This window comes from Trachymyrmex cornetzi, unplaced genomic scaffold (genome assembly GCF_001594075.2).
Source record: "Trachymyrmex cornetzi isolate Tcor2-1 unplaced genomic scaffold, Tcor1.1 scaffold218, whole genome shotgun sequence".
NCBI classification, from domain to species: Eukaryota; Metazoa; Arthropoda; class Insecta; order Hymenoptera; family Formicidae; genus Trachymyrmex; species Trachymyrmex cornetzi.
The window spans coordinates 401,599-416,570 of record NW_017296825.1 but is presented as its reverse complement, the minus strand read 5'-3'; the positions used below and the strand labels follow the sequence as shown (position 1 = coordinate 416,570).

At 33.2% G+C, this 14,972-nt stretch overlaps 3 protein-coding genes across 5 annotated transcripts; 1 reads left to right on the top strand and 2 right to left on the bottom strand.

Annotated features, from left to right (window-relative positions):
• Window positions 1-1,296: 1,296 nt before the first annotated feature.
• Window positions 1,297-5,584, bottom strand: aft (cap methyltransferase 2). 2 transcript variants are annotated; one of them, XM_018505880.1, is made up of 4 exons: window positions 5,372-5,584; window positions 3,194-4,794; window positions 2,321-2,864; window positions 1,297-1,512 (listed from the first exon to the last, which is right to left on the bottom strand). In XM_018505880.1, the coding sequence occupies exons 2-4, from the start codon at window positions 4,658-4,660 to the stop codon at window positions 1,415-1,417; spliced, it is 2,109 nt and encodes a 702-aa protein (XP_018361382.1). In that variant the 5' UTR covers window positions 4,661-4,794; window positions 5,372-5,584; the 3' UTR covers window positions 1,297-1,414. The 2 variants fall into 2 exon arrangements, with proteins under 2 accessions (XP_018361382.1, XP_018361381.1); XM_018505879.1 differs by having other exon boundaries at window positions 5,376-5,584.
• Window positions 5,585-6,303: 719 nt separating this feature from the next.
• AIF (Apoptosis inducing factor) lies at window positions 6,304-10,502 on the top strand. 2 transcript variants are annotated; one of them, XR_001940070.1, is made up of 13 exons: window positions 6,304-6,722; window positions 7,382-7,686; window positions 7,765-7,822; window positions 7,905-8,065; window positions 8,129-8,259; window positions 8,349-8,524; window positions 8,602-8,793; window positions 8,862-9,052; window positions 9,171-9,423; window positions 9,500-9,651; window positions 9,725-9,979; window positions 10,107-10,248; window positions 10,326-10,502. XR_001940070.1 is itself a non-coding variant. In XM_018505887.1 (12 exons), exons 1-12 carry the CDS (start codon window positions 6,638-6,640, stop codon window positions 10,176-10,178), a joined length of 2,031 nt encoding a protein of 676 aa, XP_018361389.1. In that variant the 5' UTR covers window positions 6,304-6,637; the 3' UTR covers window positions 10,179-10,502. The 2 variants fall into 2 exon arrangements, 1 of the variants encoding a protein (XP_018361389.1); XM_018505887.1 differs by having other exon boundaries at window positions 10,107-10,502.
• A 140-nt stretch (window positions 10,503-10,642) lies between these two features.
• On the bottom strand, window positions 10,643-14,969 carry LOC108760092 (protein broad-minded). The gene is made up of 8 exons (XM_018505888.1): window positions 13,303-14,969; window positions 12,887-13,224; window positions 12,611-12,807; window positions 12,139-12,549; window positions 11,748-12,067; window positions 11,159-11,336; window positions 10,870-11,085; window positions 10,643-10,794 (listed from the first exon to the last, which is right to left on the bottom strand). The coding sequence occupies exons 1-8, from the start codon at window positions 14,967-14,969 to the stop codon at window positions 10,675-10,677; spliced, it is 3,447 nt and encodes a 1,148-aa protein (XP_018361390.1). The 3' UTR covers window positions 10,643-10,674.
• Window positions 14,970-14,972: the final 3 nt, after the last annotated feature.

Sequence of the window (14,972 nt, the reverse complement as noted above, 5' to 3'; positions counted from 1 at the left end):
CTGAGTATGCAGTCAGTCAACCCACCCACACGTTAAAAACAACCGATTTGGAAAATTAAATACACAGGATTTATGAGCTATTTATGCGCCACCTATATCCGTAAAGAACAATGTTTGCGCTCATTCCGTTTAGTTAAAAAAAAAAATTTTTCTGGGGGGACTGAGTATATGCAGTCATTCTGCCCACCGACCCGTTAAAAACAACCGATTTGGAAAATTAAATACACAGGATTTATACGCTATTTATGCGCTGCCTATATCTGTAAAGAACAATTTTTGCGCTCATTCCGTTTAGCTAAAAAAAAATTTTTTCTGGAGGGACTGAGTATGCAGTCAGTCAGTCCACCCACTCGTTAAAAACAACCGATTTGGAAAATTAAATACACAGGATTTATGTGCTATTTATGCGCTACTTATATCCGCAAAAAAAAAATTTTTGCGCTCATTCCGTTCGAATGCGAGCATTCGTGAGAAAACTATGAGCAAACGAATGCAGAAAAAAATATTTGATCTTTTAATATTGGGGGGCTAGTGTGAAGTTGACCCCGCAAAAAAAAAAAATTTAAATTTATTGGCAAATATAAGTGATTGGCAAAAAAGGTCGGGACACCTTGTATATGTACATACAGGGTGCTCCGTAAGTTTTAGCCAATCGCTTTTGTATAGATTGAGCGGACTAAACTGAGTTGAAAAATCCTCTACCATTTTGCAAATTTTATAATAGTTAACAAGATATTAATTACTAAAAATTGCCAAATATTTGTCTTGAATAATTTTTTACTTAAATATTATCAACTTTACAAAAAAACTGCAAGAAACAAAAAAAATCATTTATTTTCTTCTCATAAAACTGTAAAAATTTGTTCGAAATTTTTTATTAACTTTTTAGTACTGCATTTTCTTATTTTTACCATCATGGAGAAAATACGGTATTAAAAAATTCTGAAAAAGTTTTGAGAACTTTATGAGAAGAAAATAAATTATTCAGTAAATAATACGATTAAATTATTGCCGCCTAAAATTATTAGGAAATAAAATTTAAACTAAAGCAGAATTGATATCATGATTGATTATGACAAACAAAAATATAGAGAAGAGAAATTAAAATTATATAAAAATAAAAGTAAAATATACGGTTCTTTTTTTGAACAAAAAACTTTTATAATCTCTAATAATTACAGCACGAATAATTACCATTTTCGTTTTATTATATACTACTTTCTCATATAGTCTATTTCCTATTTATGATTTTATTTACAGTACCTATTTTACAAAATCTTGTTTATACATGTATTATCTACAACAGACAATATTTACAGATTCACATTTATTGTGCACGCTTGTAATTTATGAACGTACATATAATTATTTATAATTGTACACACAATCATATTACTATATAAGTTCCACACTGCTATAGCTTTTTATCAAGCATCATATTGATAACGTGACGAGTGTATCGTTCGATCATCAGATGATTAAGTAGCATCATCATAGGGAACTTGTTGGATTCTAGAAAAAAAATGTTTTGTCAAAGATCTACTAAAAATAAGATAATAGGTGCATTTTTTTATGCGAATGACAATATTCTTTGTACAAGACCGAAATGACTTTCCGTTGACAAAAGAATTTGATCCTTATCGAATTACAGAGTTATAGATACTATGAGACTAATGTCCGTATTCATAATTAGACTTAGGGCATAGCGGAATAAGCATATGAAATCGGACCTCGCATCAATCGAGCTCAAATTAATGTCATTAATTGGAACTCTTGAGATATAAAACTTCCCCCGAAAATCAACCTTGAATTGCATTTTTTTGGGAGTTATAGAGGGGGAAAGCGAAATAAGGAAAGTGATTTTTCTCGAAAACGATTGAACTGAATTTATTGAAAAACATATATGTTGTAAACATTGTTTACGTAAGTTTAAGAAAATTTTTTGCAATTTTTGTGATTCAAAAAAAGCTGTTAAAAAATTTTCGAATACTTTATAAATTTTTTTTTTTTTAATACCACTTCTATATTTTTACAAGAACATCTTTAAATTGTATAATTTAACATATATTTTTTTCAAATCCTAATATACGTATATATATCAATCTCTTAAAAGGAATTGTGTGTATATCAAATGCAAATAAAGAAAAAAAATTACTTTAATTTTTAATAAGAAATATTCTTTTGTGTTGATCAAAATATACCTATTACCAAATATTTCGTATACAATTTAATGAGGATATAATTTTGCAAAATATGTTATCAAAATGGATAAAAACAATATCTTTTTTTTCTCATGTACATGCATATTCATAAATCTTACCATATAAAACTGTTATGGGTATTATCGACCAAACTGCCATATTTTGTTTATATGCATTATGTGATGCGACCAGAATTTCATCTAAATATTCCAATACTTTCTCATTCCGCCGATAGTTCTCCAATTTAAGTCGATAGCCTTCATTATCATGAATCTCAACAATAATCTTATTAAAGGAATTTCCTAAAAGATATAGAAGACCAATATTTAACTGCGTTAACAAAGAATAACCGATTAAAACAAGTGTTTTCTCGGATTCGAGCTTCTCTAATCGATCATAAATTTCGGTAATTATCCAATGACTGTCGTAATTTTGAACGAATTGGAAGCTTAATATCTCATAGCTTGGATCAATTTGTTGTACGAATTCTGTCGTAATTTCTGCTGGTGGAAAGCTGACGGTGGTGTGCATATCTTGCATTACGTCATCAATTTTGTCCAATATTTGCGTAATTTTCGAGTCGCAAAAGTGTGAACTACATATTTTGTTAAACAACTTTCCCGTTTGTATCTCTAAAGCTTCTGGTAATGCCTGTAGATGCCACTACAAATGTAAAATAACCATGTTGTAAATGATGTATTTTCATGATTTTTTTTCTCAGATGTATGTACACACATCTGACAATAAATAAAAAATTTTTTTTGTAATCGCAGTAATATACAAACTTCTGTGAATAGATTACTTCGTAAAGCATTACTATAAATTAAAATATTTTATTAATCTTTTTTTAACTTTAATTTGTCAATCTCGAATACAATAGAATTTTACAAAAATCAAAATTTCTTAAATTGTAAAAGCTACATGATATACTCGTATATGCTTTTTATAACTTATAAAGATATTCTAGAAACATAATTAAAAAATTTGCTTACAACGTAAAATTTTTCTGACGGCCATTCAATCTCTTTCATGTTATTCCATACTTGCAACAAACGCTCTTGCGGATCTAAGTCTTGACTCTTGCAACGATCATTGTACGAATCAATGTGCAATTTTTTATTCATAAATTGATTGTTTTTTTCAATTATCTCCTGACCGACTATTTTGTCCGTAGGATCTATTTTTCTTAATCTGTAGTCTTTGAGATATTTGATACTGATCATTCGTTTGACAAATGAAGTAGAAAAATGATTATAAAAGTTATCTCTCTTGTGAAACGTTCTTATGTTATCCTCTATGATCCTGCACTGATGGAACTTGAAAAATTTGCAGCATTGCTCAATCCTCCGTAAAAAACCATCCGGAATATCCCGTAGATTAAACATCGCATTCACAGGTGGCACATTGCCGTAATAATATTTAAGTGTACATAAATATGGTGCTATGTAATCTTTGCCCTTGAAATTCATACAAACAACATACATTTCTGAGTTTCCTCCTTTGCTGCTTGCTGGTTTTGTTACGCTGACCTGTTGGAAGGCGCAAGACAATAGATACATCAGACATACAGACTGGTGCTCAAACAGAGTGAAGAGCTTCAGCAAGAAATTACCACCTTTTTGCAGAAGATGCAAGCAGGCCACCGTTTCACACAAGTGCAATTGTGCCACAGCGCTCTCCTGCTCTCCAGGCATGTTCATACAGTCTATACTGCCATCCGCAGTAACCAGCAGAATCCGTCCCTTGCCATCTAGGGATTCGGATTTCTTCATCAGTGTATCCAAGTTTTTCAGATCCATAATATCACCTGTGTTGTCAGCACCAAAGCACCAATGTTTCAGAGTGTGTCTAATAAATCTATCGTCTGCGACCATCCTATCGTACGAATTTCCTTCACAGTAAGGATTTAAAGTGGTGGCTAGCCAATTCCACTGAACATCAGATGCATTTGTCTTCAGCCAGTGATTCAGAGCAGTTACGAACGCACCTGGCGCTTCGCAAAGATGAACGGACTTGAAATTTTTACCGTCCACTTCATGGTAAATTTCATTTAACGGCACCAGAGAAAAATTGCTAGCAATTTCATAGAACTTGCACCAGGCTTGAGTCACAAGTTCTGCCTGTATATTTTCTCTTACTGTGGGTATAATTTCGCCTGCTTCATTCATCCGATTTGTGTGCTGCTGCCATTTACTGAGATTAAAATTGTTCAGACGACCTTTTACCTCATTCAGATCTCTTTTTATCTTTTGCAATTTGTTCAACCGCCATGGTGGTTGTGTAAACATAGACCCTACTTCGGGTAATACATACATTTGTGTATCTTGTTGCACATTCGAGATAGCAAAATGTTTTTCGAACAATATTGAAATATTAGATGACAGATCAGTATTCTTATCATACTTGTCTTGCAATGTTTGTGATTGTTTTAAAGAAAACATTTTTTCTTTCTTCTCCATCTTTGCGTAAATAAACTAATTTAAACTGTAACTACAAATCACTTTTATTTTGTATGCACAATGGTTGTAGTTTTTAAAATTCACTCGACAAAATTTTCTAATTAGTTATTCCTCCTTCTTATCTTACGTCATACCTAAAATGAAAGTTGTAGTTCTACATCAAAATACATACTATATCTTGTTACATAATTATAGGATCTTACTAGAGCACGATTATGATTGCTTTCTAGCAAGAGAAACAGATGACAGTATAGTAGTCAATTATTACATTCTTGTTATTTGTTAATATTAAAAAAAAAATGAAATGGTCTCTTGCTGGAAAGGATCACAAAAAACGTATTTTGTTAAAATATCTTATTGCTATAATTTACAAACTGATTCGCATACAAATAGTTTGTAGATAGAATTATATAAAATTTATGTGACAGAATGACTCTATGATAAAAATATAATATTTATAAAGCTAAGATAAAAATAAATTGTAATAATATAATAATAAATTCATAAAACGTGTAATGTGATATTAAGATTAATAATATGACATAAATGTTAGAATAAGCTATTATATTCTAATAACATATATTTCTCTCAGCTATTCCATTTGCAGTCTCAATTCTTAAAATGAAAGAATATAAGCTTATTTCGTTTGCATTTTTTATATTTTGTCTCTTTTCTTCTGCTTGCTTTCTTCAAAAAAATTCAAAATAGCACGTACCTTGATTACAGGAATGCATCGAGTGAGAAACAAAAAAAATTGTGTATCTTGCATTTCGAATCTTGCAAAGATCTTGCATTGCAATAAGTAATAATACGTATATGTAATGGCTATAACCTATAACTTGAAACAACAGATCTGACAAATTCCTATTCAGTAACTTTTTAACGACGGTACACTATCGTTGCATAGGTTTTATAAAGGCGTTAAAAAAGCTGCGCAATTACAATATAATGATATCGACATTTAAGAGTTATAAAATACAGAAACCAAAGAATTCCGTTTCAATAGAATTCTAACAGCGGCGCGTTTTCTCTTGGCTACACTATCGCCCACCAGTGCTGACCAGTGCAACACTTGAACACCTGACAGTACGAGGTCTGTTCGCGTTGCATGAAATCCCCAAATATTTTTGTACTTAAAATGAGATAGATATATATTTGGCTTTGAAAAAAGAGAAAGCGAAGATGCCGAGTGCAAAAAAGTGCGAGCAACGCGAATTGCTGTATTTATCAATGCCTCGCATTGTATTTAGGGCTATAAAGATAAAATGGACGCATTCAGCGGACTCAACTGTTGAGTCTGCTGAATGCAACCAATTGCTGGATTCACACTGCATCCGATGTGCGTCGTCCGACTCTCTGCAACCAATCAGAAAACAGGATTCCGATGATACGAAGCAAAATCCATCGGAATCCTGTTTTCTGATTGGTTGCAGAGAGTCGTACGACGAACATCGGATGCAGTGTGAATCCAGCAAATTGATACATGGGGACACTCGAATGATATTTCCGAACGCAGCCCGGGTTGACATAGTCGAGTTTTGGAACGCACTTCTAGAATCTAGACGCACCTCCGAAACGGCGCGCATGCGCTAAAAAAGGCAAAAGGCGGTCCCGCTAGTAATTTGCACCGGTTCGTCGTGTGTTCGGTGTATATACGCGCCCATCGCGACAAAGCGGTATCAAAAATTCACGTGTTTTGCCCATCAGTCATCACTCATCGCTAATCATTCCAGTCGCTACAAGTAGAGGGTCGTTTTTTCGCGATTTGGTGCGACTTTGAGAAAGGAAGGAGGTGAGAATCCAGGTAATGGCGTGTCGCGCAGCGGGCATCCTTCCGGCGAGCATCCTTCCGGTCCAGGGTAAAAGCGGCGGCAACAGCCAGCGGCTGATCGGACTGATTGCTGCACACAGTAGCAGCTGAGTGGAAAACACGGCGAACGCCCACCATATTGCATAAAGACAACCGGCCTGGCGAAGATGTTCGTCTGCGGTAGAATCGTCGGCCAATTGCCCGCCAGGCTCACACATGTGAATCACCTGTATCGATCTGTAAAATACGCCGGTGAGTGTTAGCTATCTCAGCGAATTCTCTCCTTTTCTGCCCTTTTCTTGTTCTTATTCATGCCTCGGGATATTGATTTGAAAGAACGTTCTTGTTTCCCGCTTGTTTTACGTTTTTTCGTCATTTTCTTTTTTTTCTGCACAATATTCTCTACTCCGGTTGCGTAACCTTCCAAGCGATAATTGTACGGTTTGGATCAATGGGACTGTGTTTACAGTCTCTCTCTTCCATGTGGCTTATCTGCTCTGAAATAGGCAGCGAATAACCTAACCTGAAGACACTTTCTTTTAGTTTTGTAAAGTTGTATTATGTTACATTATTAATAATTTGAAATGTAAAGATATTTTCGTGTCTTTTGAGAAAATTATAATAAATGTTTTTTTTGATAAATCCCTTTTTTTTCATTTTATTAACTTCAAAATATAATACATTTTATGTATCTAGTATTGCATCATTCATATTACTGTGCTATTTTTTACTAGTAAAGTGATGTTATCTTTTTGAATCAAAGATAACTTTTTACTGACTAAAAGTAGCTGGCTGAACAGTAATATGAATAATGCAGTAAAACGTTACATATAAAATAGATTATCAAGGATTTTTTGAGAATACTCCCTTGTTTATAATACCTATTGATAACTTACAAAAATACATTACAGGAGTTGTAAATATTAGTAACTTACGCCACAATAGCGATGCAAGCAATAAAAAGCCACATAAGCCATCGGGTACCACTGTCAAACCAGAGGAATGTGTGTCTGAATCTAAATATCTCCAGTCACAAAAAACAATTCCTGTCTGTGAAACTGGAGCGCCTTGTCCCGCACCGCAAGAAAAATGTAAACCAAACAACAAACAGATTCAACTGAACGAAAAAGGCTCAGGTTTTAGAAAAAATGGAAAATATCAATTTAGCTATTGGCACTTAGTTGCTGTTTTAATTGTGACAGGAGTTGCATACAAGGTATTACAATGTATGACAATTTTTATTTGGTTAAGAACGCTGATTAATTCAATTTTTTTATTGTAACGTTTTTAACAGATATCTTCATCTTTTTTGAAAGATGACAAAACAGATCAACAGAAAAGTCAAAGTAAACGTAAGTTACATAAAAAATTGTATGTTGGAATAATAGAAATATTAAAAATATTACTATTTACATATACTATTTGTGCTTTTAGAAAAAAAAGAAGGGAGAAGGCATTTGAGATCTAAAAACAAAGTAAAAGTTCCAGCAGATTCCAAATTAATCCCCAAAGAAGTTCCTTATCTATTGATAGGTGGAGGAACGGCTGCATTTTCAGCATTTAGATCAATTAAATCTAGAGATCCCAAAGCTAAGGTATGGAGTATATTAATAGATTTGCTTTTTTTTTTATTTTTGTACATAAGAATTTTCTTCCAGGTTTTAGTTATAGCACAAGAGGAAGAATTTCCATATATGAGGCCACCATTATCTAAAGAACTTTGGTATAATACAGATAGAGATACAACTGCACAATTACGTTTTAACCAATGGAATGGAACTCAGAGAAGGTAAATTTTGTCAGTTTAAACATACGATGAATAATGTCCTTACAATTATCTTTTTACTTACATACAGAATATTTATATTTATTTTATAGTATATTCTATGAGCCACGAGAATTTTACTCAAATGTTACTAATCTTACCGAATCAGATAAGGGTGGAGTTGCTGTAGCCATGGGTTGGAAAGTAACAAAAATTGATGTTATAAATAAAATTGTGACTCTCGAAAATGATTATGAAATAAATTACAATAAATGCCTCATTGCAACTGGTAAATTCTGTTCAAAAATGTTATCAGACAAAATAAAAATTTAAAATTAAATTTTCTATATGTAATTGTATTCGCAGGCACATCGCCTAAACATCTACCGATATTCGAATCCGCCGAGGATGGTATAAAAGATAAGGTTATAACGTTCAGAACAAAAGATAATTTTCTCGATTTGGAAGAAAATGTTTCTAATCCTAAATGCAAGAATGTTGTCGTTATCGGTGGTGGATTTCTTGGTTCGGAACTCGCTTGCGCACTTGCTAGGAGTTGTAAGTTTTTTATTCACTATTAAAATATTTGTTAATAATTTGTAATGAAAAAATGTGTTTTATTGTAGATAAATCTAAAAATATTTTCCAAATTTATAAAGAAAAATTTATAATGGCACAAGTATTACCAGAATATTTGAGTGAATGGACCACGAAAAAAGCTGAAGCAGAAGGTGTGCGCACCATGTCTAACACAGAAGTTCAAGATTATAAATACAAAAATGGTCGATTATCCCTTGTCCTCACTGGTGGTCAGACTGTATGTTGATATATTCAAGAGCTCACGTAATTTTATATATAATTATATAACTTTCTATGTAATTAGTTAAGTACTTCGTTTTATATTGAAATTTTTTATCTTTTTGTGTGGTAAAAAGATTGATGCTGATCAAGTGATAGTAGCGGTAGGTGTTCAACCAAATACAGATTTGGCAACAACTTCCAATTTAGAGACAGATCCTAAAATAGGAGGATTCCTCGTTAACGCTGAATTAGAGGCAAGAAGCAATCTTTGGGTTGCTGGAGACGCCGCATGTTTCTATGACGTTAAACTTGGTAGAAGAAGAGTCGAACATCATGATCATGCAGTTACCTCTGGAAGATTAGCAGGTGAAAATATGACCGGCGCAGGTAATTCAACAAATTCAGAGATATCTCTAAAATAATGCATTTACGAAAATATGGACTCATAAATTTCTCTTTACAGGTAAACCTTATCTGCATCAATCGATGTTTTGGTCAGATTTGGGACCTGATGTAGGATATGAAGCGATAGGTATTGTAGATTCATCTTTGCCAACTGTTGGAGTTTTTGCAAAAACGACAGGAGCAAATGCGATGCCGGTTAATCTTAACGATGTAAGTAATCCTTACAGTGAATATATGATATATTTAATTATAAAAGTATTTCTCTGGACTATTTTTTTCTTAGGAACAAAAAATAAATTCTGAAGTCTCGCAATCTAATGAAAAATCGGAGTCATCGATATCACAAATTGTACAAAATAATAATATAGAAGATAACGCAGAAGAAAAAAAGAAAAAAGTGCGTGAAGATAAAGTAAAGTCAGAGCAATCTATGAAATACAAAGATTTTGAGAAGGGCGTTGTTTTCTATCTGCGAGATGATGTTGTAGTAGGAATAGTTCTGTGGAATATCTTCAATCGAATGTCGCTTGCCAGACAGGTAAATTTAACAGCATTAATCTGTTTTTGTATTTGTTATAATTCCTTTCAAATATTCCTGATTTATTCGTATACAATCAATATAACATTATATAATTTAAATAGAAATAATTTTTATATTGTTTCAGGTTCTTACAGGAAACACGAAGTATGACGATTTAAATGAAGTAGCAAAACTTTTCGCAATCCATGAAGATTGATTGTTTAATTAACAAATAAAAGAGTGAATGACAATATTGAGAGATTATTGTATCGTATATGTGTAAAAAGGTATCTAATTTCTATGTTTGAGGTATTATCATTGGAAAATCTGCAAGCGATAACTCGTATATCGTTGGATTTCGCAGGTATGCGAATTACACGAGTACCAGAGTCAATGTTATGTTGTATACATGAAGATTTCTAAATACAATCTATACACAAAATGTTCTCATATATGTGCAAAGTGTACGTACATCCATTAATAGCTAATGAAAACTGAAAGCGCTTATAGGAAATAACAGGAACTATTAATTACGATAATTAATTGTTATTTGTTATATACATACATTTTACTGGTGTTTAATTATTTCATGTTAAGAATCCTTAAGATATTTTCTTTTGCATGAATGTGTAATTTGTTTTTTCAACAATGTTGAATGGTACGCATCTTTTTTTCGTGTTTTTTAAATTAATAAGTTCGTGAGATATATATGTTTATATTTCATCTTCCGAATTTAAATTTTTAGTCATTGCTGGTAAAATCCGATTTCTATATCGTTGACCTAAATTATCCATATACGTAATATAATTATGACAGCGATACTCGTCCAATACCTGTGTAAAAATGCATTTAGCAAGTTATTTAATGATATTAACAGAAAATAACTCTAGTACATTTCATGTATATACCATGCACTCCGGCCACATTTTTTTGTTCGTTAAATCCTGCAGCAGCTCTTCCTGGCAGAATTGCAAGAGTGATACAGAATAATACACCATATAATCGGATGGGTACAAAATACATATTGCAACAAAATGAACGATTTCGCTCCATGGAAGGATTCCCCAGAAGCATTGCGACAACATTCTATTGAATATCATCCACCAATTGACACCGAAGACATCCTTTTCGTTTCAATCAAAAAAATCAAAACATTATATTTTTAGGTAACTAAATATTTTAAATTACAAAATTTACCTTTAATCCATATTTAATATTTGGAAGCTCGATGTTAACCATAGTTTCTAAAACTTGCATAAAAGTAAACTGCGAACTAGTGCCTTCGTTATTTTTTTCATCGATGACTTTGCCCAATTTCGGCCAGAGAAGCAATGTTGATGGAAATTGAATTACTTGCATGATAAAAGTCTTGCATCTATAATCAATTGCTAATTAGCATATTTGATAATATATTGATATAATAGCATATTATCTGGTCAATGATGAAAAGAAAATATTGAGACGGGTTGATGATAATAAAGAAACATTGACCCGGTGAGAACTAAGTTTTCAATCTGAGACCTGCCTATGATGATATATGATTTGCTTGAGTTAATCGCTATTGATAGCTTTGAAATTCTTGTTTAATCAATTTTTTTTTGTGATTAAAATATCGCAAAAAATATTGATTGAACAAGAACTATGCCACTATACGTGACCATACCGGAAGTTAAACAAAGTTGTCAAAGAATTAATTCGCGGTCAGCTGAGGCTCAAATTTTTTATGCTGATTTACTTCCTCCAATAATAAATGAAATATTTGAAGATAATATGTCGAGTTACATACTTATCCACATCTCCATCACAGATAATAAACACTGTTGCCAAGAACCAATCAAAACCCTCGAATCTGTTCGGTTTACTGTATTGTATAAATATGTAGGCAGAATGAATGAATTGCTTCAAATTCTTCTGACTATCGTTATTGTTCTTTAAAATCTCTCGTTGTTCAGCGTAATTCAAAACAATATTAATAGCATGTATATCTTCCGGAAGCCAATAATCTGTATCGTATGTTATATTCTCCTGCCATTCAAACTGCTCTACCCATTCCGCAGTTGGAATAGCTTTGTGCATTTGATTTAACAAATTCGTCATCATGGAATTCTAAAATAAAAATTATTTTTCTAATTTCTGTTATTATAAATAGAGTATTACATTTATCTTTGTGAAATTACCTTAATTGGACATCGCGAGGCTTTATGAGCCGCTCTAACTTGTGAAACCCAACTGATATCTAGCAATCCGGGCCTTTCCTCCTGCAGCATATCATTCAGCTCTGAATCGCATTCCATTTCTCGGTAATCCATCATATCTGCGTATATTCGGGGAGGTGGAAACTCCGAAAAAAGCTCATATTCCTCAAATGGTATCACATACTGTTTTCTTTTATATGTCATGTAATATGATTTTAATAAAATATCATGTCGTACGAAACTGCATTCATCAATTATGTATTCTTTTCGCAGTTCTGGCTTATCACCATCATCAATATCGTCCTCTGTCTTATAATATGTTTCATCGTCGCTTTGTTCTTTGCGAACTTCAAGGAAAATTGTGTTACCTTTCTGAATATCTAATAGCGCTTCCTAAAAAATTGTATTATTAAATACAAGTATATACAGCTGCTGTTTCATCGTATATAATTACCTGGAAATTTAACAAATTTGATAAATAAGCACAAACGTCTAGATTCCAAATTACAGTATTCAACGATAGAAGAGCTAAATAATGATAAATTGAATCCTCGTCTACTGCAGCCTGCAGTAATTCAAACAAATTTGAAGGATAATCCTTTTCCTCGTCATTATCTGATTCGCTATCATTGACCATAAACGCAGCAAAACCTGTTAATGGATGTATATATCCATCAATCATGTGTTAAGAATATGTATAATAAAAAATATAAATGGTTAAGTTTCGTACAATTAAAATTAAGGGAAAATAATGTGAGAATATGTAGAAATTCGTCAATATTTTCTCTGTCCCAAGGATCATGAAAAAATCTGGGATCCTTTGCGTTTGTACAGGTTTGCGACAACAAAGTTGACAGAACATGGGATCCGAGATTTGCGAGCACATTGTAGCCCAGATCAAAATAACCAGCTGATGAAATGAAGCTGACTATGTCAGTAGAACTCCAGATTACTCTTAAAGGAGCGATTAATCCTCGAATCAATTCTTCGAATACTAACTTCTCATTGACGAGCGCTTGCAATCCGAGTGGTATTGATACCATTTTTAATAAAACTTTTTTGACAGCACTGTAATAGAATTTTAGAAATTATATATGATTGCAATCTTAGATTTTCAGAAATAAAATCTATTTTCCTGTAAATTACCTATCGAATTGTTGAACTTTATTTTCATTTTCAACACTGCATTTGTTTATTCTTTTGTAAAAGTTAGCAACGGCTGGATAGAACTGCGTCTCAATCTGTTCTTGCGCGGCCTCGTAAACGTCATAAATATCGAATAATTTTTCTATTAGATTAAACGAACTTAGGATACATTTTATATCCATTATAGAAAACGGCTGTTTCAATGAATTCGACATACATTGCATTATGATTGCAACTGGGCACTTTGAGGTATTTTCAGAATTTGTTGAATGCTTTTTACAATTTGTAGTCAAAAATGCCGGACCATCTACCGTATCTATCATATGAGAAATAATGTTTAATGTATGTGGCCAAATCTTTATATTGTTTTCAGAAAGAGATGCCAAGCGACATAATGTGGCATGGTAAAAGTCAATGTTGTATAGAACATCCGAAACATCGAGCATATTTTGAAGAGCGTTACAGGAAGTATTGTATACTCCACTCGGAGCGTCTGCTGCTAACTTATTTAAAGAGTTCAATAATTCTATTAAGAAATCAGCCACATCAAATGGCGTTTTTAATGAACTCTCCGCGAGCAACTTTCTACCCGCCTCATAGCTGCAGAGCTGCGAGACAAAGGTCAAACAATGCAGATAAGTTGCGGTTTCTATTGTATTGCCAGGGATACATAGCTCATTATTTTCATCCATGATAGAGATGGACAAGGAACAAGGTGTTTCTGCCACACCGCTCTTAACGCATTCAATAACATTTTGCAAAAACGCTGGAGACTTTGCTAGAATAGTGATGAAAGTTCTCCTGATAGAGAGACTATGGAGCCACCTTTTGCTCCATTTGGCCTGCGGCTCTAATACCGAGATAATATTTAGCATATTTAAAGTTTTAGGTTGCAACAAGTTGCCAAAGCTATGTGTACTGAGAAATACTATAAATTGCTCTATAACTTCTTCCACAGTCTTGTCGCTGTGTCTAGTATTTTTCAACATTTCCTCTTGATAGCGAACTATCAGATGCATTATGTAAAATAGTTTCTCATGCAGGAAAAATTTGAAATTAATTCCAGAGATTAGAGTGGGCAGAGTCTCGCGCAATTTCTGCGAATGATATTGCGCATTGAATGCGTTCAATAAATTGCTGTAAGTATGGTTTAATTGCGAGCAATTCAGTAACCTTGCATGTACCTGCATGCTGGCATCGAATATAGCTCTGCTATCATCTGTGAGACCATCCAGCAACGTCTTTTGAAAAACATCCCACTGAGAACAATTATTTATGTTGGATAATTCGATCTTTAATAAAATTTCATAGCCAGCCAATCTCACATGGACTGGCTTGTCACGACTAATTTTGTCGATAATACAGTTGTATTCTTCCGTATTCCCTTGCGGAGAAGTCCAGTCGTCTACTGCGATATCGCTGGCGAAGGAATGTGACGATTGCGATTGCGATGCCGCGGATGAAGGTTTTACCACCACATATTGCTCGGCGATTACCTTCTTCATAGAATTCAACAAAGCAGTCATATCCTTCGAATGTGAGAGCTTGTAGGCGATATCGCTGGGCACTTGCTCCTTGTCTAAAGCGCTTTGTATAATTTTTCCGAACTCCTTCTTTAGGCATTTTCTTAGCCATTTGTGAAGATCCGGTGGTACACTTTTATCCATACT